The 27,505-nt window shown below is 38.5% G+C and overlaps 2 protein-coding genes across 21 annotated transcripts in view; one reads left to right on the top strand and one right to left on the bottom strand.

Annotated features, from left to right (window-relative positions):
• KRIT1 (KRIT1 ankyrin repeat containing) overlaps positions 1-11,637 on the bottom strand; it is a 41,640-nt gene extending 30,003 nt beyond the window's left edge. For 2 of the 8 annotated variants that reach the window (XM_081531376.1, XM_081531373.1), the window contains exons 1-4: positions 10,141-10,642; positions 5,357-5,460; positions 4,096-4,255; positions 109-201 (exon numbers count right to left, since the gene is read on the bottom strand). In XM_081531376.1, the coding sequence (XP_081387502.1) occupies positions 109-201; positions 4,096-4,255; positions 5,357-5,458 (355 nt within the window). In that variant the 5' untranslated portion in view covers positions 5,459-5,460; positions 10,141-10,642. Of the gene's footprint in view, positions 1-108; positions 202-4,095; positions 4,256-5,356; positions 5,483-10,140; positions 10,643-11,348 lie in introns of those variants that run through there. The other 6 variants (XM_081531375.1, XM_081531369.1, XM_081531371.1 and 3 more) reach the window with 5 other exon arrangements.
• Positions 1-27,505, top strand: part of ANKIB1 (ankyrin repeat and IBR domain containing 1) — a 177,266-nt gene that overhangs the window by 9,387 nt on the left and 140,374 nt on the right. For 6 of the 13 annotated variants that reach the window (XM_081531346.1, XM_081531353.1, XM_081531350.1 and 3 more), the window contains exon 1: positions 10,683-11,246. The gene's annotated coding sequence lies outside the window, so the exon portion shown is untranslated. Of the gene's footprint in view, positions 1-421; positions 504-1,765; positions 1,847-3,186; positions 3,450-10,682; positions 11,247-27,505 lie in introns of those variants that run through there. The other 7 variants (XM_081531347.1, XM_081531354.1, XM_081531351.1 and 4 more) reach the window with 3 other exon arrangements.

Raw genomic sequence — 27,505 nt, forward strand, 5'->3', positions numbered from 1 at the left:
ACAGTATTGCAATAGTAACTATGATTCAAAATTCCTAAGTTCCTCCATAGACTTCAGCTTAGCACCTAAGGTACACCAAGATTCACAAGACGAAACTCAAGGCTTTACCTTTAACAACTGATGGAACAATAAATAACGCCGCTTCTCTGCCCACCTTCTCCCCATCCAGAGGAAATGTCTTCATCAGTACCACTCGTTTTCCTAATCATTTTAAGTCAGTAAAGATAAAAATAATGGGCCTTTTAAAATCTTATAAATTACCTTGAGAATTAGAAGAAATATTTTAAAGGCAGTATCAAGAGGAACTGAAATATAACAAGTCAATTTTATTATATGCACTAATAAAAACTGGTAATTCTGATAATAATGTACATCATTCTGTAGGCAATTAACAAACAGATCCCTGGTTCTGACTCACTAGGAGAGAAGCTCCCCATACACAGCAAGGAAATCCGCCCCACTAAGGACTGACAGAGCAGCTGAACAGCAGAGCATCCTGCAAGGTGAAGAGGCATGTACGTCTTCATTCAGTTGGGATGTAGATGATGAGAATTTCACTGAAGTCTGAGCTGGCCAAGAAGGGTAGTATATATAAATTACAGAGTCTTAAAGTTTAGCAACCCTTCATTTAATATTCAACCTCCATCCTCAGTTTCAGGCTTTATTAAAACCTGATTGGGCTATAAATTATTGTTCTGAATTTTAACCATCATTCTTAGTCTGTTATTCCTGATTTGGCAGCAAGGGGGCAACAAATAATAACCTATAAGTTTTTCACTCTGAAACCTTTCACTTTCTGGCTATTTTTGTTATGATTTTTATCAACCCTTCCAACCTCTCCACCCCCAGAAACAGAACCTTGTTCTCGACCCAGGTAGGAATGCCTGGCTGGATGCCATCTGTGGACAAGTAGATACTACAAGTGTTCAAACAGCTTCATTCATTCACAAAATGCTAGATGGTAAAGTGTCTGCCTACAATGCGGGAGACCGGGGTTCAATCCCTGGGTCAGGAAGGTCTCCTGGAGAAGGAAATGACAAACCACTCCAGTATTCTTGCCTGGAAAATCTCATGGATGGATGAACCTGGTAGGCTACAGTCCATGGGGTCACAAAGAGTTGGACACGACTGAGCGACTTCACTTTTCACTTTCATGGCCCATTATTATTATAGCCCCCAAACAATTTTCTACAAAATTGACATTTGTACAAAATATAAGTGTTAGATAAAGAAAAACATTCTAATAAATTTCAGAGGCAATATTACTTTTGTCTGGTTTGAGTTCTTGTCCCGCTTAATCTTTCCTGCCTTGTAGCGTCCCTAAACCTAGTTGTGATCCAAACTGACTACTTTGCCAATTTTATATGCAACTATGAGATCAGTCGGAGAAGGCAATGGCACCCCACTCCAGTACTCTTGCCTGGAAAATCCCGTGGACGGAGGAGCCTGGTAGGCTACAGTCCATGGGGTCGCTAAGAGTCGGACACTACTGAGCGACTTTACTTTCACTTTTCCCTTTCATGCACTGGAGAAGGAAATGGCAACCCACTCCAGTATACTTGCCTGGAGAATCCCAGGGACGGCGGAGCCTGGTGTGCTGCCGTCTATGGGGTCGCACAGAGTCGGACACGACTGAAGCGACTTAGCAGCAGCAGCAGCATGAGATCAGTGGGGGGGTCGGGAGAGGAGAAAAGCACTGACTACAAGTTGGGAAATACAGTGCTAGTCCTAACTCCTCCACAAATGGGAATATGATTTTTTTTAGGTGCCTATGTCTGCATTTCCATTTTACAGATGTGAAAATGACCATGTACCAACTCACAGGATCAATTTAAGAATTTCATGGGTAAGTATTTGTGGTAGTGCTTTGTAAACTACATATAGCATTGCACAAAAAGGCAAAACTACTGCAGTTATAAAGTCATTTGTAATTTTCATGTGATGTTTATGTAAGAAATCATATTCTCTATAAAAATATTTCACACTTTTAGAAAAATTCAATTGAATAGGATAGTCAGGTATGGTATGGTTCATTATTTTAACTATTTAGTTAAGTAAAAATTCTTTATTTTCATTTCTCTTATTAAAAGCTGCCTGAAAATTTATTAGCACATTCTACTCTCTAAGTATACAAGACATAATTGTGCTAGACATATTTCAGGGTGCCTGATCACCCACAGGGATAGTCCCCTTTTTCAGCTAAGATCAATTTCCAGATTACTTTATTTAAAAAGTCAATCTGATAATCAGGGAAAGGGGATTCTCTCTGTGGGACTCAGAATGTGTATCAAAGATCTGTAAGTTTATGCAGGAACTGCTTATAATCTCCAGTTACAATGGTCAGAGCGGCAAAAACTCTTCAGGCCCTATTGAGGAGGTTACCTGTTGGGGAGGTAAAATATGGTAAATGGTACCTTCATAAGTTATGAAACAGGGTTAGTTCAGCTATCTCTAGAGAACAAGTATCCCAAATAACCAACAAATCAAATGACATGATTCAGCCTTATCTCTGCAACAAAAATAGTCTCTTCAGTGAAAACAGATGAATTATATAACTATCCTCTATAAAGATGAACAAACAGAAAAAAAAAAAACTGAATAAGCTCTAAAAAAACAAAAGTTTAGGCACAGAGAGGTATGTTTTACTTCACTATCAACAACTGTTTTCAACAGTTGTCTGACTGAAATTAGCTTTACCTTTTTAATTATAATGCGTGAATTCTGGACAGAGATATATAATTTCTAGAACTTCTAACTGCTATCTGCTTCTTGTGAGGCACAGCCTGATAAAATTGATCATTGATATTTAATCAGTTTCATAAGCTATAGATTATCTAATATTGTAAATGGGGCCTGAACCTTTCAGAGCGAGTATTTCTACAGTTCAGTTTGGCTCTTTGAAAATGATTTTCTTCTTGTGACCAAATGGGAAGAAAACCTCTGCTACCTGGTAATTTACATGACTTGCTCTAGTGCACAGAATCTTAACTGTTACTTAGTTATGGAGAGAGGTTTATAGTTTTCTGTGTCCTGGAGTAGAGAAATAAAAATAGTAGTTCAAAGATACTTATCTAGGGAAATATACTTCTAACAAAAATAACTTGTGCTTTCTTTTTAGTTTTCAAGCCACTTTGGCTTCCTCTCTTTCTTGAACAAATCATTAACACAATTGAAATATTTTTCTAGAACTGCCATATGATCCAGCAATCCCACTCCTGGGCATATACCTGGAGAAAGCCATAATTCAAAAAGATATGTGTATCCTAATGTTCAATGCAGCAGTATTTACAATAGCCAAGACATGGAAGCAACCTAAAATTCCATCAGCAGAGGAATGAGTAAAGATGTGGTACATACATACAGTGGAATATTATTCAGCCATAAAAAGCAACAAAACGGTGCCATATGCAGAGATATGGATGGACTTAGAGATGGTCACACAGAGTGAAGTAAGTTAGAGAGAGAAAAATATTATATATTAAGGCATATGTGTAAAATCTAGAAAAATGTCATAGATGAACTTCTTTGCAAAGCAGAAATAGAGACACAGAGATAGAGAACAAACGGAAGACGGGGAGGGTGGGATGGATTGAGGACACTGGGATTGACATATATATTCACTATGATGTATAAAATAGGTAACTAATGAGAACCAACTGTATATAGCACAGGGAACTCTACTCAGTGCTCTGAAGTGACCTAAACGGGAAGGAAATAAAAAAAAGATGGGATTTATGTATATATGTAGCTAATTTACTTTGCTGTACAGCAGAAACTAACACAACATTGTAAAGCAACTATACTCCAATTAAAAAAAAAGAAACTGTAAAAATATTTTTCAATTTTTTTTTTTTTTACTTAAAGTTATTCAAATATTTAAAAAATGTTTTTAAACTTAAAAAGCATTATAGTCAAGGAACTTCTTGAAGGGAGTTTGGTTCCACCTTAAAAAAAAAAAAAACCCAGAAATTTGAGTCTTTTTCAAGATTTTCAATGAAAAGGAACATAAAAAGAAACTGACTTTAATATATTTTTTAAAATGTCTTCCTTCACAAGCATTTAAAACCAACTGTGTTAAAAAGAAAAGTTTCTTACCTCTGATACCTTGGTTTGCAGGAGAAATTGGTTTTGTGGTTTCCACTACATAATCCAATATGCCTTGTGTTATTTCACTGTTACCTTGCAGTTTAGTTTCCAACAAAACCTTCTTTCTCTTTTTTTTCTGTCCTTCAATGGGAACTTCATGCAACAAAATCTTGGATGAGAAAAACAACATTAAGAGGATGTTTAAAATAAAATTTACTTGCCCTAGAATATAGCCAGCAATCTTTCTTAACCTTAAGCCTAGCTGCATATTAGAATAACATGAACCCTTTCAAAACAGTATCAGTGTGCAGCTTCACCTCATATCTAGTATATTGTAATGTCAGGGGAGTGAGGTCATAGTACTAGAAGTTTTAAACTTCCCCAGGTGATATAAAGTGTAGCCAGGACTGAGAATCAGTAAGCCACCGCACTGCTGAATGGCAGCCTCCTCAGAATCCTTGCAATATCCTTTAATAGGTTTCAGATAACTAACCTTAAAAAGGCAATTAAAGCAGAATACCCAGAGATGCAGGTTCAGTCCCTGGGTCGGGAAGATCCCCTGGAGAAGAGAATGGCAAACCCATCCAGTATTCTTTCCTGGGATATCCCATGAACAGAGAAGCCTGGTGGTCTACAGCCCATGGTGTCGCCAACCCATGGGGTTGCAGAAAGTTGGACAGGACTGAGCGGCTATGTACACGTGCAGAGAAGTTAGTTGAAATTCGATTAGACTAGAAGTATTTTACGATGCTTGAATCTGCTGCATAGTAAAGATAAAATCTGCTTTGGGTTTTTCTTCTTTTGAGCCTCAGTCATGTTTACTAATACTAATAATGTATTCAAGACTTCAGAGAAGTAACTTAATTGCCTAAAACAATTAAAGGTAAAGATATTTTTAAATGAACTGTTAAAAATAGAGTTTTGGAAAATAACCATGAACAAAATTTAGACTGGAATTTTGAACAAGCTGAATTTTGCTCTAGTAAAAACCAAACTATTATAAATTATATATGCAAAACTCAAATAAGTAACTTTTACTATCTAAGAATTTATCCATATCAATGAATAGAAAAATGGTCAAAATACACGCAGCAGGAAAAAAAAAGACATGGTGATGGGCAGAGCTCTACAATCGTAAATTCTAGCTTGTCAATATCTAGGTTACCAATAAGAATTTACAGGCTATGGTAAGACTTTATATTTAAATGAAAATGATAATGGAGAATGACATTCAGTGGTAGAAAATCAAATGTTAGTCAACAATGCTCACTTCATATGACTTAGCTCTGTATTCCCGAGAATTGAGACTGGCAGCATTCTTTGGCCGAATAACAGCAACGTATGCATCCTCTATGTTTTCTGGATTTCCCATTGCTTTATAAAAACAAAGAAATTCCTTGAGAGAGTAAAGCAGACACAATCATGATGAGAACAATTAATAACATGTTGGTTTTTCTGTCTTAGAATATATATACTATATAAAAAGCCAAGTCAGAGATGACTGATCCTATCTCACCACTAGTAAACCTCTACGCATAATTTAAGATACCTTGTAGTCTTTGTTTCCTTTTCTATTAAAGGTAGATTTTTTTTTTTAATGGGGATATATACTTTTATAGGTCTTAACAGATTCTTAATTAAGAATCTGCCTTTTGGACCTGTAAAAAAGGTGATACAATTATAAAATGTCTTATAAATACTAAGTAAAAATGCCTTGAAATAGTGATTCAGAATAGTATCCATAAATTCCAAAAGCCAATGTCATATTGTTAAGTTTGGAAGCTAGAAATAGGTAGCTGCCCCTGACATTCTTTCCAGAATCTTTAAAAAGAACTTTGATATTTGGATGAACTAAAGGATAGTTTATAATTTTCACTGGATGCCTATCACAGACACAAAAACGTTAAACCAGTTGATAAAAGCTTTCTGATATTGACTTACAAATGTTCTTCACTTCCATTATCAATTCCTTAGATAATTCAAAATTTGCTTCCAAATATATATATATATATATATATACACACACACACACACACATATACATATGCACACTTTTTTCCCCAGACTAATTTTAAGTTTCCACTGGGCAATTTCTAACAAGTAATTGAAGCTCAAGCACTTTCTTGGTTGTTTAATAGTCCCATCTCCTCATTAAGTGCTATTATAAATTTTTTTTTTCATGGGCTTCCCTAGTGGCTCAGATGGTAAAGAATCTGCTTGCAATGTGAGAAACCTGGGTTCGATCTCTGAGTTGGGAAGATCCCATGGAGGAGGGCATGACAATCCACTCCAGTATTCTTGCCTGGAGAATACCCATGGTGGGCTACAGTTTATGGGGTTGCAAAGAGTCAGACACGACTGAGTGACTGAACACAGCACACACAGACTAAAATACATCTCTTTGTACTGAATATATTTTATTTTTTTTAAAAATTTCCCTCTCATTTATATGCCAGTAAATTTTGAGAAGAACATCAAGCAAGGAGTTGCTTTCCTGGCCATGGTAAGATGAACCTTCTTCAGGTTTTTTAGAAGTCTGTTAGGCATTAAAATGATCAGTTTATATTTAATAATTTCCTTATTGCTCCAACTCTCAGAAAAAAAGAGCTCATTTTCAAGAAAGGTTTTGAATGTCATCTGAGAGGAGATAGAGGACTTTATTGTTTTCTCAACTCCAAAATAAAGTTATTTTGAAGTCTTTAATTCACTTCTTTACATAATAACAAAAAATCTTTAATTTACCCCCTTCCACTGCCTTAAAACTGGAAAATTTCCCTAAAAAGAATGCTTTTAAAATTCAGTAACTTTTGACATTTTAAGTAAACACTAGCTAAAATTAAAAAAATATTAAAATTATTGTACAAAAAATTTAAATTATTTTAATTTATAAATTATTTAAGTAATAAAACTTTATAAGATTTATTTATAAATTATAAAAATTTTCACTAATTTAGATCCAGACAAACTATAGATAACAGAGAAACTACAATAAAACATTAGGTTTGAGACATTTCATTTTGTGAAAAGTTTTGAAGACATGCATTCTCACTCTATACCTTGTGGGATTTTTTTCAGTTCAGTTTTTTCATAAGACCATCTTAAAACCCACCTCATGCAACAGAACTTCCTATTAGTGAAAAAGATGAGTCTTTTTTCTTCTCAGAATTTCGATTTAGCACTTACTTTTCACCTCAGATTAACAATCACTTCAAGATATAAAACCTAATAAGTTTTGAAATGTATGCCTGCCTCTTTGACTACTGACAGTCCCCAAAAGAAAGACACTGGATTACAAATACACTGTATAACATACATGACACGATTACAGAAACCCTTCTAAAATGAGAAATCAAGTAATTCTTATTTTTCTAAACACACTTTAAAGCAAATTAATTAAACTGTTGGTCACCTCATGTTAAAAAAAAAATCTACTGGCAAAGTGCTTTATTTCCTAATACTTATCACTTATCTAGAATATTTGGTATTGCACAGTACACTGAATTTTTAAAAGATAAACAAATGTGATACAATAAAAAAAAATGAATATTTGAAATATACATACTTCCAGTGACATGAAAGGCTTAAGTTAGGAAAAGAACAAAGGCTACTAATATATGAAGACAAAACTGCTAAGGCAGAATCACATGCAAAAGGATTGAAAGACAGTAATTTGAACTAAAAATAACAGAAAAAGGTATAATTAGAGTTTGTAATGTGTTTAGACTGGATTTTAGATAAGCGTTCAAGTGACTAAGAACAGGAAGTATGTGGCATTTTGTTCACGAATCATTCTATTATGGAAAATGCTTAGCTATAAATGATAATGTTTCCTGACTAATGATGCCTTACAAATAAGTGAAGTGGTTCTCATTTGGCCGTGACACCTACCAGGCATCATTTGAAAATATATACGGGCATTTAGTGTCACTATGACTGGGTGAGAAATGGGGTGAACAGACGCCATTTAGTCCTCATGGGGCAGGTCCTGTTGAACAAACTGCCAATAATGCTGTTAATAAGAAATGTTTACTATATAGAGTCAGAGAAGGCAATGGCACCCCACTCCAGTACTCTTGCCTGGAAAATCCCATGGACGGAGGAGCCTGGTGGGCTACAGTCCATGGGATCGCTAAGAGTCAGACAGACTGAGAGACTTCACTTTCACTTTTCCCTTTCATGCACTGGAGAAGGCAATGGCACCCCACTCCAGTATTCTTGCCTGGAGAATCCCAGGGACAGCGGAGCCTAGTGGGCTGCGGTCTATGGGGTCGCACAGAGTCGGACACGACTGTAGCGACTTAGCAGCAGCAACTATATAGAGTACAGACGGACAAATTTAATGAAATTAATTTATTTATTTAGGCCATGCCACAAGACTTGCAGAATGTTAGTTCCCTGACCAGGGATTGAAACTGGGACCTAGGCAATGAATGCACAGTCTAAATTAACCAATGGACCGCCACAGAATCCCCCAGATAGACAAACTTTCAAAGTATTTTTGCAGTACAGAAAAAGAGAAGATTCAGTACATGAATATAGGTATTGTAAATTTAGTTACCAGAAATCAAAACTGACAAGATGATTTGTGTGTGCAGCTTCTCAGTCCTATCGGACTCTTTGAGACCCCATGGATTGTAGCCTGCCAGGCTCCTCTATCCATGGGCTTCTCCAGGCAAGAATACTGGAGTGGGTTGCCATTTCCTATTCCAGACAAGATGATTTACCAATTTGCAAAGTACATGCTAATAGAAATTAGCAACAATGATCAGAAAGTGTACTTCATTAATTAAAAACAAAACAATGGAGCACTGTCTTAGGGCTCTGTAGGATGTTCCTGATTCCCTCTCCTCCATCCTTAAGCAATGTTTCTCAACTTTTTAAAATAGTATAAATAATTACCACCACTTACAATGATTATTACATCCTGGATACTGTGCTAAGGGCTTTACATGCAATAACTCATTTTGTTCTCCCCCAAACCTGATGAAGTAGGTATTATTATTGTTATCTCCATTTTACAGAAGAAAAAAACCGAGGTGGAGTAGCTAAGTTACTAGCCACTTCTCCCCTCTCATTAAACAATTTAATATTTTAAAGCATTATAGCATTAGAGACAAGAGATGGCAACTAAATATCAGTAAGAATTTCCCTCCAAGGATAGGCTGACCATTAAAAATTTCATCCTTTTGCCACTCAAATTGGCTTACAGTAATAAAAGGAGAGGAAATAATAATAAAGCAGAATAGAAAAGTCATTGGTGCTATTTCTAGTTTGCTCTGTTCCTGTCCTTTCAACCAGTTCTACCAAACATTAGGTAATATCAAAAAGCATCATTGGTAATTTTCAAGTACTTTCTTTCTGTTGTTACATTCTATTCTGTAAGATATTTAATAATCTTCAAATAACTTTTGAAGGCAATTATACTAAATCTGACTAACAGAGAAGGAACTAATGAATTCCTACAGTGAACCTCAGGTATATTTAAGGAGGTTATTTGGGTATTATATCCAAATATACTTTGTATAAAGGGCTACTGTGGTTCCACAACCCAATTCGAAGGGAAAAATAACCAATACATTAACATGGGATTAAGTCGAAAAGACCGTAAAATATTTGATTTTCTACTGTTATGAAAACATTTTCGAGCTTTTGACATTTTCCCCCAAATAAATAAGGACATCAAAACAGTTAAAAGACATGATGCTGAAGGAAGCAAACTGAAGTTAAAAAACCTCTCCATTAGTGAGATGGGAATGGAGGTGAAATCCGGAGTCAGGTCATCTAGATGAAAAATTTCTGGTGAAGCTAAAAACACCACGGAGAAACAAGCAAAGAAAGACAGCCAAAAGCCTTAAAAGATGCAGAGAAGGACAGAAAGGAGGGGCGAGCTGCTGTCAATCGCTTTTCCTGAAGTGACAAAAATAAACACTTCCTAGGAGGTTTTTCCTCGGCCACCACCACCCATCAGCGTCCACTACCAGAAAAGGGCGGGCCCGCCTCTCTGCACAGAGATGCCACCGAAAAAGTGTCTTTGGCTTCTTTGTAACTACTTACCAGAAATGAAGTCCTTGCCTGGATCGAGACAGTTCGGCCTCCTACCTCTCCGTCTCTGTTGTTGGAGTCTGGATCGTCGTCCTCCTCGTCTCACCCGGGCTGGGGGCCGAGCGCCTCCCGGGCGGCTACATTCAACTCAGTGGGTGGGACAGTCACCTGGGGGGAGGGGCGGGGGACCTTCACAGCTTTCTCATTGCGCCTTCCCTTCGCTTTTCGCTTTCCCAGCGGCCAGGCCCAACTTCCTGTGACAAGAAAACACTCGGTAGCCAACTGAAGCCGACCGGCGTGTACGGCCGCGATCCACACCCGGCGACTCGAGAGATCCGGTCTCTCGGATCGGAGAGCCTCTTGCCCACCGGCTATTTATTGGCCTCTCCTCGCCTCTGAGCTCTTCAGCGCCATACACACTTCACCTGCTCTCTAAACTAGGGGATTCCAGGTCTTCAAAGGCCTTAGCTTTCCATCCCGCTGCTACCGGGGCGAGGAAATCGCTTCCGGGTTCACACCCCTTGAAGCCTGGCGGTTGGCGGGGAAGAGCTTCCGGGGCGGCGGCTGAGGTGCTACCGTTCCTGCCGCTTCTCGCTGGGGCTGCGGGCTGTGTGGGGCTCGTGGCGAGCGGCTAGGGGACGTGGTGGTGGCGGCTGCGGGCGCTCCAGCAGCTGAGCCGAAGGCGGGGGAGGGGAGGAGGACGGCCCGGGCTGCGCGCGCGCGCTCTCCAGGCTGGAGCCTGAGCCGGACTTGACTGCGAGGCGGAGGCGAGAGCCACCGCCCCCTCTTCCCCTCCCCCGAGTAAGGCGGCGCGGCGGCCAGAGAGGGATGGGGGGCGCCCGCCCAGTCTGAGCCTCGCCGCAGGCGCCTCCAGCTCTCGCAGCCTCCCCGCGGGCCTCCAGTGCGCACTCTGGGCCCCAGCAGTCTCTGCCAGGCGGGCGCATCCGGGCCGGCGAGAAGGGGGCGCACGCCGAGAAGGGGCGTCCCCCCGGGTGGGTGGGGCGCGGAGAGTACCTGAGGTCACCGGCTCGGCAGGAGAGATTGGGGCGCCACGGTGGTGGCAGAACTGCAGAGCTGCAGGGTCCACCCGACCCTTACCCTCAGCCCGGGAAGTAACCGTAAGTCTCAGCCTCGCCGTGTGGGTCTTTTTGAGGCGGTTTCTACCCATTTTGAGCTCCGTGTTCAGCGCTACCTAGTTCACGCCCTCCCGGGACTCTTACAGATGCCGTCTCCGTTCTCTTCTGGAGGATTGTCTGTTCCGTCTCTGAACAGGCAACATCCTCTGTCTGCCTCATGTGAGCTTTTCTGTCAGCGAATTTGCAAGCCTCGGTGTCTCCGTGGCGCGTCCCAGCCTCATCATGTGGATGCATCTCCTTGTCCTTCCGTCCTCAAAGGATCTGTGTCCTCCCTCTTTTTCTATGTGTACCCCGGACTTCACAGCCTCCCCCGCCCATCCTCTGAGATGTGGAAAGCCACGGGTTCGTCCGTTCTGGAGAGCTCGAGAGTCTGGAGCGGGTGGATGGATGAAAGCGTTCTGAAGGGCTGTGATGGGTGGGGATAATAGCTCCAGTGAACCTTTATTTTTGCAGCTTCTGCCACCACACAAAAACGGGCCGCTCCCCTGGACCTCCATTCCTCTCCTCTCCTGTGTATATAAGCTGTTTTCTGTATGTGACTGTTTGAGTCGCAGGAAATTGGAATTAGAGCTGTAATTAAGCATCTCCCGAGGAGGTTTGGAGAATTAGTCTCACAAGCTCTATTCACACGAAGTGGCATATTGAGCAATCTTGTATTGAAATGAAGACCCATTCCAGGGGAGATTTACTAGTAGGTCTGAGAAATCAGTATGAAAAACAGAAGTCTCATATTTTCGAATGTGTTTTGGTTACCTTTTGATAATTTTAGTGTTTTAGATTTACACTTAATTCTTAAAGTGTGTGTGATGTGAAAACCTTTGTACTGGAAGGTTTTGCTTTCTTAGTAAAAGAAAAAAATAGCTAAAGTGATTTTTGATCATGTCATATTATATTTGTCAAGATATTATTTTAAATCCTTAATTCCATAGAGATCTTTTTGAATTTGGTTTGGCTGAACCACCTACAGATGTTACACACCATTGTGCCTGTCACCTTCCTGTTTCTTAAAGAAAAAATACCATCAACGTGTATTTCCAGATTTTGAGCTAAGCATTTTTTTTCTCGTTAAAATTTGGTTTGCTTTTTTAAATTGCCACTGCAGAACTTTCCAGAAATTAGACTTAAGAATAACTGTAATGCTGTCAGTGACTGGACAATAGTTCTTAGGTGACTTCATGCAGTTTATACTTTTCAAGGCATTGTAGAAAGCAAAAGATAAGTTAAGAATGATTTTCCTCTGTGTATTGCAGGCTCTCTGTTACTGTTCTTTAAATTATTCTCTAGTGTAGACTGGTAGCTTTGGTTTGTTTGTTTTTTTTTTTTTCAGAACAGTGTCATTTTGTTCAGGAAGGTAAATGTATTTAACAGTGATTTTTGTTTGTTTGTTTGTTTTCAAAACTTCCTAGCAGTTGATTTGAGGCTATTATTTGATTTGTAGCTGCACACTGTTCACAGATTTTAGTTTGAAGTAGGCTTAAGAGATGTAGCTCCAGCTGTCTCTCTGGAAATGTACTTCCCTGGCGTGTTTCAGAAGCCAAGCACTGCACAGAGTTGAATGTATTATTAAGGATGTGGTTTTTACTTTTAGTAAAATGCGAAATAACTTGAAGAAAATGTTAAAAAAAAAAAGTCTATTGACCTCTATTACCTCTGGACTTAAGAGTGGAGAAGATAGGGCTGTATTTCCACATTATGCTTTTTCCCTTGCCCATTGCACTGGTAATTTTGAGTTTTCAATATGAAAGTGTTCCCGAACCATGCTGCCTGTGCCATAAGTGTGGGCTGTAACAGGTGGCTGCTGAGACATGGGAGAGAAATTTTGTTTGCTACTCTTTTATACTCCTATAGGAGCACTACCCTGGTGGCTCAGAGGTTAAAGCGTCTGCCTCCAATGCGGGAGACCTGGGTTTGATCCCTGGGTCGGGAAGATCCCCTGGAGAAGGACATGGCAAACCACTCCAGTATTCTTGCCTGGAGAATCCCATGGACGGAGGAGCCTGGTAGGCCCCAGTCCACGGGGTCGCAAAGAGTCGGACACGACTGAGCGACTTCCCTTTCCTTTCCTTTCCCTAGGAGCACTACCCACTTTTGAGAGAGTTGGGTTTTTTTTGGTTTCCTTTTCTGGGGTGTGCATTTGAACTTGTGAAAGTGAAATATGTGTATTGACAACTTACTTGTAGGTAAAAGCTTAAACTAATTTTCATAGATAAATAGATGGAGGAACCGTGACTTAAGTTTATCTGATTCTCCTTGAATGGAAGTTAGGAAAGATTCCTTAGTGTTTGGGTACTTTTCTCCCTTTGGGGATGCACAGTTAATTAGATGAAATTTTAAAATATTTCTAATATTGAACTTTATGTATGACACATTTACCAAAACAGATTTGAGAGTGACTCAGTCATTATTAAAAAGACAAGTGTGAGGGGAGTTTCTGTGCATGGTCTTAAAATGCTTAGGTATTTTGTTTTCTTTCTCAAAGTGTGATTTACTCAGAGAATAGTATTGGTAATTTGGGGATTCTTTATTTTTCAGACAACCTCAGATTACCTCTTTTTTTTTTTTTCTTTTTCAGATAACTAACTTTCATATTCACTTCATTTCAGTAACCTTTATTGAATGCCCACTCTGTGTACCAGGCTCTGTGTTAGATTCTGGGACTCCAAGGATAAGTAAATTAAGATTCCTTTCCTTATTGGATTTGCCATTCTGTATATTTGACTGTGATTTTATCCATATGCCTTTACAGACATCTCTAATAGGTTTTTAAGTCACTTGACCATATCTCAGGATTGTTTGACTTCCTTTCTATGAGAATTAACACAGTAAAGGCCATTTATTGAGTGTTTAATTCACACTGACCACCATGTATTTAGTTACTTTACATTATTTCATTTGATTCTTATTACTTTCCTAAGAAGTATTTTATCTCCATTTAAAAACCACACAGATTCTGGTTTATAGTAATGCTGAATATTGTTTTATTTGTTATACACTAGAAAAGATTTGACATTAAGATTTCCCATTAAGGAAAAAGACTTGTAATATAGTTGAAAATGAAAGTCGCTCAGTGATGTCCGACTCTTTGAGACCCCATGGACTATATAGCCCATGAAATTCTCCAGGCCAGAACACTGGAGTGGGTAGCTTTTCCCTTCTCCAGGGGATCTTCCCAACCCAGGGATTGAACCCAGGTCTCCTGCATTGCAGGCGGATACTTTACCAGCTGAGCCACAAGGGAAGTCCTTGTTATATAGTTATGTATAAACTTGTTATATAGTTAAAACCATTTAATTTTTTTTCCTGTAGGTAAAACATTTTTTAAAATTGAAGTATAGTTGATTTACAGTGTTAATTACTGCTGTATAACAATGTGATTCAGTTATAGATATATATACATTCTTTTAAAAATACTCTTTTCCAGTATGGTTTATCATAGAATATTGAATATAGTTATCTGTGATGTACAGTAGGATCTTGCTGTTTACCTGTTATATAGATAAAAACTTATATCTGCTAACCCCAGCTTCTTGCTGCATTCCTCTGCCAGTCCCCTCCCTGTGGCAACCCCCAGTCTCTTCTCTTTGTGTTTCTGTTTCATAGATGGGTTCATTTGTGTCATATTTTAGATTCCACATATGAGTGATATCGTGTGGTATTTGTCCTTTTCTTGTTTACTTCACTTAGTATGATAATCTCTAGTTGCATCCATATTGCTGCAAATAGCATTTTTCATTCTTTTTTTTATATAGCTGAGTAGCATTCCATTGTATATATGTACCACATCTTTATTTGTCGATCAGTGGACGTAAATTTAGGTGGCTTCCGTGTCTTGGCTATTGTAAATAGTGCTGCTGTGAACATGGGGGTGTTGTGTGTATCTTTTTGAATTATAGATTTGTCCAGATATGTGCCCAAGAGTGGGATTGCTGGATCCATATGGTAATTCTATTTTTAGTTTTCTGAGGAACCTCCGTACATTTTCCACAGTGACTGCAACAACTTACATTCCCACCAGTAGTGTAGGAGGGTTCCCTTTTCTCCACACCTTCTATAGCATTTGTTATTTGTAGACTTTTTAGTGATGGCCATTCTTACTGGTGTGAGGTGGTAACTCATTGTAGTTTTGATTTGTATTTCTCTAATAGTTAGAGGTGTTAAGCATCTTTTTGTGTGCCTGTTGACCATCTGTATTTCTTCTTTGGAGAAATGTCTATTTAGATCTTCTGCCCAGTTTTGGATTGGGCTGTTTGTTTTGTTTTTGACTTGAGAGCTGTTTGTATATTTTGAAAATCAAGCCCTTGTCAGTTGCATCATTTTGCAAATGTTTTCTCCTATTCTGTAGGTTGTCTTTTCATTTTTTTCTTTTTTTATGGTTTCCTTTACTTTGCAAAAACTTGAAAGTTTGATTAGGTTCCATTTGTTTATTTTTGCTTTTATTTCTATTGCCTTTGGAGGCTGACCAAAGAAGACATTGATATGATTTATGTCAGAATATTTTGCCTATTTTCTCTTCTAGGAGTTTTATGGTGTCATGTCTAATGTTTAAGTCTTTAAGCCATTTTGAATTTATTTTTGTGTATGATGAGAGGATGTGTTCTATTTACATGTGGCTGTCCAGCTTTCCTAACATCACTTGCTGAAGAGTTGTCTTTTTCTCATTGTATGTTCTTGCCTCTTTTGTCAAAGATTAATGACTGTAGATGTGTGGGTTTATTTCTGGGCTCTTTGTTCTGTTCCATTGATCCATATGTCTGTTTTTGTGCCAATCCTATGCTGTTTTGATTACTGTAGCTTTGTAGTATTGTTGGAAGCTTGAGAGGGTTATGCCTCCTGTCTTGTTCTTTTTCTTCAGGATTGCTTTGGCAATTCTGGGCCTTTTATGGTTCTGTATGAATTTTAGGATTATACATTTTAGTTCTGTGGAAAATGTCATGGGTAATTTAATAAGGATCACATTAAACCTGTAGATTGCTTTGGGTGGTATGGCCATTTTAACAATATTAATTCTTCCAATCCAAGAGCATGGGATATCTTTCTATTTCTTTGACTCATCTTCAGTTTCCTTTATTAATGTTTTCTAGTTCTCAGTGTATAAGTCTTTCACCTCCTTGGTCAGGTCAGGTTAATAATACTTTGAATGAAAGATTCTAATTTCATAAGGTATTAGTATCTTTTATTTACTGGAGCAGATGAATTGTATGGTATCAAAATGTAATTTTCATTTGTTTAAACCTTTGAAAAGGCAATTCTGAAGTTCATTATGGTTAACTGTAGCATAGATTTTCAGACATATGTAACTTTTTTATTCTAGTTAATCAGTGGGACCAAGAGCCTAGAAAATGTACTAAAAATATTTGTATTCTCCATGAAGGAGAGAGTATTGAGCAATATAAAGTCTATTCAGCTTTTAAACATTTTGAGTTTAATTTAACAGTTCTTTGATGCCTTGAAGAGTTTTGGTTTCTGCAATGAAAATGTATTCTTTCTGATTTAAAAATGATCTTAACTCATTTATTGGGAGGATAGATGCTTTATCAGCACTTTGATATAGTTCAATCTAATTATTTTTCAGACCCTCTTAGACTTTTTAAAAGATGATCAATCAGTGTCAGGTCTTTAGACCTAGTTTCATTTGTATTCTGTTTTTTGGGGTTTTGTGGGTTTTTTGCCTTTTTTTTTTCTTAAACCAAAAACTGTCAACAGTTAGCCATTCTTTAGACTAAGGCCTTTTGCTTCTGATTATACATTCTTGATTTTAGGAATGTAGAGCATATAATCTTCCAAGTTCCTAAGAAAGATAATCCTTGATATTTTTCATTCATCAGTCTAATATATATGTATATATTTTAGTTTGACCGGAGAAGGCAATGGCAAGCTACTCCAGTACTCTTGCCTGGAGAATCCCATGGATGGAGGAGCCTGGTGGGCTGCAGTCCATGGGGTCGCTAAGAGTCAGACATGACTAAGCGACTTCACTTTCACTTTTCACTTTCCTGCATTGGAGAAGGAAATGGCAACCCACTCCAGTGTTCTTGCCTGGAGAATCCCAGGGACGTGGGAGCCTGGTGGGCTGCCATCTATGGGGTCACACCGAGTCAGACACGACTGAAGCGACTTAGCTGCAGCATTTTAGCTTGACACAGAATTCAGTGTAGTAAAATTCTTAGTACTTAAATCACTGTATTTTCTGATTGGAATAAAACTGGGGATAGAATTTGTATTCAAGACATAACGGACAAAATCATTAATGTGTTAGGTACTGGGACCACACAGAAGAATAAAGTCAGAATTCCTTTTATTAAGGAACTTCAAAACGCCTATTTAAAATCCATGAAGAGATAGGAAAGTTCACTTAAAAACCTTGAAATGAGACTTCCCTGGTGGTCCAGTGGTTAAGAGTCTGCCTGCTAATGCAGGGGACATGGGTTCAATCCCTGGTCCAGGAAGATCCCACATGCCACAGGCAACTAAGCCCGTGCTCCATAATAAAAGAAGCCACTGCAGTGAGAAGCCCGCATCCCACAGCTAGAGAACAGCCCCCACTCGCTGCAACTAAAAAAACCCGCACAGCAACCAAGACCCAGCACAGCTGAGGTAAATAAAATTCAAAAACAAAAACAATGAGATGCCTTTATGCCGAATGCATAAAAACATTGCCCTCCTATTCATGTTTCCCCTCTGGGTATTGTAAAGAAAGTATGTAAATATACATGTTAAGGCAGTGTTTTCATTCTGTCTCCTAGCTTCAGACAATAGCTGCTTATCATTTGCTGTAACACCAGATGTTCTGTATCACATATTGATAATCACATTGAAAAAAAAACTATTTTGAAATAATTTCAGATTTAACAGAAAAGATGCCAGAACAGTACAAAGAACTCCTATATCTTCTTCATTTGGATTTCACCATTGTTAATATTTTACTGTATTTCTTCCATTGCCTGTTCTCTCTATTTCTTTATATGTATGTTACTTACATGTTTGTGTATGTGTGTATAAATGCATACATATATACCCAGTCTTTTTTTTGAAACTTTCAGAGCCAGCTGTAGACATGGTGTTCCATCACTCATAAATACTACAGTGTCTATTTCTCAAAAACAAAGCACTCTCTTATGTAACCCTCCAAATCAGAAAATAGGCATTGATACAACCCTACTAACCTATTCATATTTCATTAACTCTACCAACAATATCTCTTTCTTTTCTGGTCTAGGATCGTATCCATGAATACATGTTATATTTAGTTGTCATGTTTTTACAGACTTGTTTAGCTTCCTTTGTCCTGTCTTTCATGTCTTTGACAGTTGTAGGAAGTACAGACCCTCCGTTCTTTAGGATGACCTTTAACCTAGGTCCATGTGCTATTTCCTCGTGACTCCAATCAAGTCTGACATTTCTGGCAGGAATACCACAGAAGTGGGGCTGTGCCATTCCTGGTGCCTTGCATCCACAGGCATATGATTGCAAATCATGCTACTGCTAGTGATTATCACCTTGATCATATTGGTGTCCTTTTGTATTTGATCAGTGTATGTGTGAAAAGGTATTCCAGAATTATACATCTTGACTCTCATCAGACCTCTACTCACTAGCCTTGGTGTGGGCATCAGTGATGACTCCTATCTGAATTAACTGCTTGTATATTTCTGTTTCTGTTAGTCCTTTTACGTGTATTGGTTGGTATTTTAAGGTAGAACTTTGCTTTCTCCTCTGTTTATGAGTTTATTAAATCAGTAAGGACTCATGGGTTTTGATTTTAGTGTGCTGTGATTTGTTACTTTATTCTTTATTTTGCTGTTTCATTTGTCCCTGATTTAGCCAATGGGAGCCCCTTCAAGCTGGCTCCCATGCCCCATCTCATTCATTGTGCACTTCTGGCATATGCTGTTTGTTCCTGATTCGTCTTGTACTTTGCCTGGCCTAGCCCTGGAATCAGCCATTTCTCCAAGGAGCCTTATTTGGTATTTTTGTTTATATAGAAGATGGTTTTTAAAATCAAAAATTTAGAGACTTAGTTTGCTCATCGCCACTGGGGTATCATTGCTTATAGGAACTAGGAAATGTGTGAGTATGGTTTGTATACACATATTTATATGTATAATACACTCATATACATCCATCATTATTCCTGGTATAGGAACACAATACAGGTATTGTGTACATATGTTATGAAACCAGGAGTTTGTTTGTATACTTCCAATTCCAATCCGGTATCCCAGGGTCCTTTCTAGTCTTTGCCCTTTCCATGTTTATAATGCCTTCTCTGGTGGTAAGAACCTTAGTTTCACATTAACCTCATTATAGTTATTTATCATTTGTCCAGTTGTTTTGTTTCCATTCTCTCTGTCACGCAGACCATCATCTCCCTGTATCTCTCCCTACCACACCCTGCATCCTTGACTGCTGAACCTATTGGCCTGTGGATCCACAAGCCCTCACTGGGCCCACAGCTCCGTTTAACTCCCTGTCTGCATACAACACCTTGTTATGTTTACCTCTGGGCCACACCTGTGTTGGCCTTCCTGACATGCCCTCAGTGCGCTGCATTCTCGGCCAGCATACTGACTACTTTGCATAGCTCAGTATTTCATTAGTTAATTTATAAGCATATTTCCAAGCTTTACAAACATACATATATGTGATGAAATATATAACTATATAATATTACTGTTATAGAACTATAGATTTATGAACATAGTGTGTATGTATATAGTACACACACACACACCCCTACTTACTGGTGATAGAATGATTAATGACCATAAAGTTCTCCCATACTGGTATGTATTCCTCTGTGACACAAGGCTTTTCTGCTTCTCCCACCTATTTCTCCACCTCTTGAGTCTTGGCTAGCCTTGTGGTTTGCTTTGCCCAATGAATATGATGGATATGATGTGTTCTGGAGTTTAGTCTTTAAGAAGACTTCAAAGAATGCTTTCCCACAGCTGCCATGTAAGGAAGCTGGTCTAGCTTATAGGAGGGTGAGAGAACCAAGACACCCCCATCACCACCAACCAGCTATCTTGGAAGTACTAACCTAGCTGACGGTTGAGCTGAATGCACCTGCAGAGGAACCAGAGTCACTAAGCTTGAAGTGGTTAGTTTTGTAGCAGTAGATATCTGAAGCCATACCTGTTTTCATTTTGGACATCTGTGTTGTCTCTAGTCTTCTATTACGAACAATATTGTGACAAATATCTTGTACATAATGTATACTGCTTAATTTTGACAAATAATGCCAGATTATTTTCCAGAAATATTGACACAGTTCTTACTGACATCATTACAATCTGAGAGTAACTATTTACCTCAGAAACTATCACTGATGTTTTTCTTTGACTATAAAATCAGCTTTAAAAAGTTTCTTGTGGTGCTTCATTCTGCATTTTCCTAACTACTTGTGAAGCTGAGCATCTTTTCATATATTTGTTGGTCCTTTTGATTTTTCAGGTCTTTGAATTGCTTATTCATAGCTTTACTTATTTTTTCCTGTTGGATTTTTTCCTTATTGACTTGTTGGTTGCCTTTGATATATTCTGGATATAATCCTTTAGCTTTGTTTGCCAATATGTTTTGTCAGTCTGTCTTCTGTTTTTTGTCTTAGTTTATGGTATCATTGGCCACACATTTTCTTTTGGTCTTTCATATTATCTATATGTCTATCTTTTCCCTATGACTTCCAGTATTCTAGTCTTGAGAATATCTATCCTGTTCTGGGTATACAAATTTTTTTCTGAATTTTCTTCTGATCTTGTATTGTCTTTCCTGTCAATCAGAAATCACCTTCAGTTGCTCTAGAAATCAAAAAGAGTGGTAGAAACAAACTGGGTGTTGGGCATTTTCCTTAAGTACAGTCATCCTTCTGTATCTGCAGGGGATTATTTCCAGGCCCCAGGCAGAAATCTGTGGATGTTTTAAGTCCCTTACAATCAGCCCACCATATCTGCTGATTTCTTATCCATGGATATGGAGGGCCACCGTAAAGAGAAATTAGAGGGAAGCCTAGGGCTTGTTTCAGTGGTGGTTCCGTTGGCCTATCAGGGATGCAGACTCACTTGCCATTCTTTTCAGTCATCCATAACAGGTGCTTGTCACTTTTCAGTCCTAGGATGGCATTCCAGTTTGAGCAGCAACTTCTGTTTCTTCTTCTATCAACCATGGCTCTGCTTCTTTTAGTTGAAGATCAAATCCAGTTTGATGACTGTAACCTCTGGGGTTGGGACCAAGACAAAACAGGCCCCCCATTAGTAATAAGTACTCATGAAATAGTTTTTCTGTTCTTTGAAAAAAATTAATGCTGATTTTGCTTTCTGTGTCATAGTAAGTGTGTGCAGAGTAAGGCCCCAGAATCTTTTTCTTTAATCTGTTAGTCAGCCAGCTGTTTTTTTCCCCAGTTATTTATAAGTAAACAGGGAAATAATCATGATGGTATTTTCAAATTGGAAACTGTTGTTGAGAACACAGGACTTTATCAGTATGCTTGATGAATGTGCCAGAACTGGTTAACAGTGGGTATAAAACTGAATGTCGTGTGATCCTGTCCTCAAGTTTATCACTTAATTAGGGAAGCAGGTTAAAAACTTTACTATAGTATTAGATGGTGAGTAGAGTGTATGATCAGGTTAGGGAGGCAGGACACCTAACTGGTAGTTGAGGCCTAGAGAACCATGATCAGGGACCTTGATAGAGAGAATGGCTTCCACACTGAGGCCTGGATGGCGAGTAGAAGTTAGCCTGCTGAGGAGGAGTTTACAGGGGCACGGGAGGAACATTGCTGGAGCTCGAGTAGTCTAGAGGTAGGTCTGAGTTACGAGAGAGAGACTGTGGTGAGATCACTTCTGGTATTGGCAGGAACTCTTCTTTAACAGCTTAAGGGCTAGAAGCCTTGGAAGGTTTTTAAGTGGAATTGGACAAAAGCAGATCTGTCTTACGCTAGTTGGCTTAGGGGGATGCTTTAGGGGCTGGAATCTGGAAGCAAGGGTACCTATTAGGTAGGACATTTATCTGATATATTAAAATCTGTCCCATATTAGTTAAGTAAATATTTATTGAGCACCTAATTGGATATAATGTAGGAGAATACAGAAATAATATTAAACATAATTTCTGTTCTCAAGAATTTTGTATTTTAAAATAACTAAAGGCTAGCTATCAACAGTGTGCGGCAGTATGCTAACATTATGGCTTCTGTTCTATCAAACGAGGGCAAGTACAGATAAGAATTAAAACTTGAATCCACAGAGAAATAGAACAAATAATCCTAACACTTACATGGAACTGCAAACGACCCAGAATTGCCAAAGCAATCCTGAGAAGGAAGAACAAAGTTGGAGCTGAGACCCTCTCAGATTTCAGTCTACACTATGTAGCTACAGTAATCAAAGCAGAATGATCCTAGCACAAAAACACACAGATTAATGGAACATAATAGCCCAGAAGTAAAGCCCTGTACTTAAAGTCAAACAACAAACAGTCTGATCAGAAAACGGGCAGAAGACTTGAGTAGATATTTTTATAAAGAAGACACACAGATGGCCAACAGGTGAATGAAAAAATGCTCAACATTGGTGATTATTAGCGAAATGCAAATTACACTGCTTGGAATGGCTTATCTTGAAAAAGTCTGTAAGTGACAAGTGTTGGAGACGATGTGGAGAAAAGGGAATCCCTATTCCTCAAAAAACTATAAGTAGAACTATCATATGATCCAGCAATTCCACTCCTGGGGATTTATGCAGAAAAAAATGAAAACACTAATTTGAAAAGATACATGCACCCCGGTGTTGATAGCAGCAATATTTACAATAGCCAAGACACGGAAGCAAGCCCAGGCGCCTGACAACAAGACAAATGGCCTAAGGTGTAGTGTGTATCTATCTATATATGTACACATGTATACACACGAGGGAATGTTACTCAGCCATAAAAATAAAATATTGCCAACATGCATGGACCTAGAGGATATGCTTAGTGAAATAAGTCAAACAGAGAAAGACAAATATTATATGACATCATTTATATGTGGAATCTAAAATGTAAATAAATGTATATGCAAAACAGAAACAGACTCAGATATAGAAAACAAACTTATGGTTGCCAGAGCAGGAAGTGGAGGTGGGGAGGGATAAATCAGTATGGGATTAACGGATAAAAACCACTGTGTAAAAATAAGGGATCTTCCAGGTGGTGCTAGTGATAAAGAACACGCCTGCCAATGCAAGAGATGTGGGTTTGATCCCTGGGTCAGGAAGATCCCCTGGAGGAGGAAATGGCAACCCACTCCTGTATTCTTGCCTGGAGAATCCCATGGATAGAGGACCCTGGTGGGCTGTAGTCCATAGGGTCACAAAGAGTCAGGCACGACTGAGGCAACTTACCACGCACGCATGTAAAAAATAGAATAAGCAGGGAAGACTTACTGTGTATAGCACTGGGAATTACATCTATTATCTTATAGTAACCTATAATGGAATATAATCTGCAAAAATATTGAATACTATACACCTGAAATTAACAGTGTCATAAATCAACTACAATTTAAAAAACTTTTAAAATAAAAACACTTGAATAGATCTTCGAACACACACACACACACACACACACACACACACACACACACACACACACACACACACACACACACACACACACACACACACACACACACACACACACACACACACACACACACACACACACACACTCTTAAATCCTGAAGATCTTTGTGACTCCAAATATACCGGGGACACACACGGACACACACACTTAAATCCTGAAGATCTTTGTGACTCAAAAGTCCATATACTTTTCCAAGTATACCGGGGCTGCCTTCAGTACACTATATCCCCTTCCTTATTTAATTATCAGTATGTTGCTTATAAATTACTTCTGAATCCTTGTGAAATAAGATTAGAGTACAATTAAAATTGCTTTCAATTTGGGATACAGAGTATCAAAGGAGCTCCTTTTTCTAGGCAGCCTCTGTGTTGGATGGAGTATAACCAGGAAGATAAATGTTGGTCAGAAAAATTGCCACATTACCTGAATGAAACAGTTACTGTAAACAGTCTTGAGATTCCTTTCTGGGAAACTTAGTATTTTTTAAAATAAATTAATTAATTTATTTTAATTGGAAGGTATTTACAGCATTGTGATGGCTTTTGCCATACATCAACATGAATTGGCCACAAGTATACATGTGTCCCCCCATCCTGAATCCCCCTCCAACCTCTCTTCCCACCTCATCCCTCTGGGTTGTCCCAGAGCACGAGCTTTGGGTGCCCTGTGGAGGGCAAGCATTGCATGCCATTTCACTAGATAGCTGAATAGCATTCTTATTAATGTTAGGGATCTTTTTTCCCCCATAGTTAATGTATAGATGTAGGAATGAGAAAAGGGCACACACTTTTGCCAATAAATAAAGTGATGGATTTTGGTGTTATTTTTATTTCCAGAAACCAGGTATAAAGATGATTCTTTCACTCTTTCTAACACCTTTCTTTATTTAAATCTAATATACCAGCTATTTTAAATTAGGCCAGATAAAGTTGACTGAAGGTAATAATTTTATCTTCTAGTGTCTCTACTTTTGTAAGGATGTGCTTGTCGTGTGATTTCTCCACACGTTTATTTTCTCATCCGTAAATTGGTGCCTTTGGAGAAATAATCTTCTGAAGGATTTTTCTTGCTGTGAAATGTGACGACGCAGCATCCACAGAATTACTTTAAAAGTTAGAATATAATATTCTGATTGGAAAGACATTGCCTGTCCTATAGAATAGTGAGGACTAGAAAGGGAGGGTAAAGGGTTGGGCTGATAACTTGGTATCATAGAATGTAGAAAAACAAGGAAACTTGGAGAGAGGGGTACCTCTGATTTTTTCATTTAACCATTCCAAAATTCTGAATGTGGATTAAATGCCAGTTACATAAGGCAGTCAAAAGTGAAACATAATAAGGTTTCTATGTTCAAGATTTTATGGTCTAGTAGCGTTTTTCAACAGACATTCCTTGAGAGAATTGAGCCTTACTGTTCAAAGTTTAGCATGTATCAGTCCCTGGGAGAGCTTGCGAGTGCAGATTGCTGGGCCCCACCCCTAGAGTTTCTGATTTAGTGAGTTCTGGGAAGAACCTGAGAGTTTGCACTTCCAGCAAGTTCCCAGGTGCTGTGGGTGTCTCTGGCATGTATTGCAGGGAATTAACTTATTTCTCATGCTTCTGGGATGGTACTATTTGTATACAAGCATTGGAAGAATTTTATTTTATTTTATTTTATTTTTTTTTTTTAATAAATTTATTTATTTTAGTTGGGGGCTAATTACTTTACAATATTGTAATAGTTTTTGCCATACATTGACATGAATCAGCCATGGGTTTACATGTGTTCCCCTTCCCAGACGCCCCACCCACCTCCCTCCCCATCCCATCCTTCTGGATCATCCCATTGCCCCGACCCTGAGCCCTTGTCACATGCATCGAACATGGAATGGTGCTCTGTTTCACATATGACAATACACATGTCTCAATGCCATTCTCCCAGAACGTCCCACCCTCACCTTCTCCCTCAGAGTCCATAAAAATTGTTCCATGCATCTGTGTCTCTTATTCTGTCTCGCATATAGGGTTATCGTTACCATCTTTCAAATTCTATATATATGCATTAGTATACTGTATTGTTGTTTTTCTTTCTGGCTTACTTCACTCTGTATAATGGGCTCCAGTTTCATCCATCTCAGTAGAACCGATTCAAATGTATTTTTTTTAATGGCTGAGTAATATTCCATTGTGTATATGTACCACAGCTTCCTTATCCATTCGTCTGCTGATGGACATCTAGGTTGCTTCCATGTCCTGGCTATTGTAAACAGTGCTGCGATGAACATTGGGGTACACGCGTCTCTTTCAATTCTGGTTTCCTCGGTGTATATGCCCAGCAGTGGGATTGCTGGGTCATATGGCAGTTCTATTCCCAGTTTTTTAAGGAATCTCCACACTGTTCTCCATAGTGGCTGTACTAGTTTGCATTCCCACCAACAGTGTAAGAGGGTTCCCTTTTCTCCACACCCTCTCCAGCATTTATTGTTTGTAGACTTTTGGATAGCAGCCATTCTGACTGGTGTGAAATGATACCTCATTGTGGTTTTGATTTGCATTTCTCTAATAATGAGTGATGTTGAGCATCTTTTCATGTGTTTGTTAGCCATCTGTATGTCTTCTTTGGAGAAATGCCTGTTTAGTTCTTTGGCCCATTTTTTGATTGGGTCGATTCCTCATTGAAAATCATTTTGTGTGTTCAGAGTTCTTTAGATGAGGAGCCCTGACAGGGGAGATAATAAAATGAATGAAAAATTTCGCAACAATTTAGATTTTAGTGCAGTATTTAAAATTGCATAACTTTTGGTTATGATGTTAAGTTTTAAAAATTCAGTATATAAATGTGTGTGTATCACAGTGATCTAAAAGCAGTTCTTCCAAAACTAAAGAAAGTCTACAATGAAATGTCTTAAAATGAAAATGAATGAAATTAGCCATAATTCCAAATGTTATCTCATAAAAGAAGGTAAACACAAAATTGTACATATGTAAGATTAGCAATCAGGTACAGGATGGATTGGAGTGAGAAAAAAATTGTTCAGATCCCTTTATACAGGAGTGTCTCTCATTCCCCTGCTATCTAGAGTATCATTTTAAAGCGACCTCTCTTCATATGGAATTTTCTGCCCTTAAATCCAGGCAGTGTCAATCACAAGTCAATGACCTTTTTAATGTAACGTGTAGCTTAACTGTCTCCATGATGCCTCTCACCACCTGCCTTTTCCTTATTCGCACTTTTTACTCCTTGGTGTAGTTTGTTTATACTTCTTTTCCTTAATTGGACTTTTGGCTTCTCATTTTTGTATCCTATTTAATGCATTTAAGTAATTTATCATTGAATAGAATAGATAGGAAGGAAATCTCAGCATTTTAAAATTGGAAAAATGTGTGCAAAGCATCAGCGGGCTTATATTTTAATGTTAAATTGTTTATACAAAAAGAAGTACAACCTGTATGTTGTCAGTTTCTAAGTGGTAGCTCCAGTCCAGACCTCTCTCCTCAGCTTCAGACTTATATATCCTTTTGCCTACCTGACGTGTAATAGGTCTCTTGAGTGTACCATTCAAATATAGGCAAATTTCCTTCCTTTCCATTCACCTCACCACTTGCAATCTTCCTCTCAGTAACAACCCCTTTCTTCCTGG

Source organism: Giraffa tippelskirchi, chromosome 10, assembly GCF_054371585.1.
Source record: "Giraffa tippelskirchi isolate mGirTip1 chromosome 10, T2T-mGirTip1v1.2.pri, whole genome shotgun sequence".
NCBI lineage: Eukaryota > Metazoa > Chordata > Mammalia > Artiodactyla > Giraffidae > Giraffa > Giraffa tippelskirchi.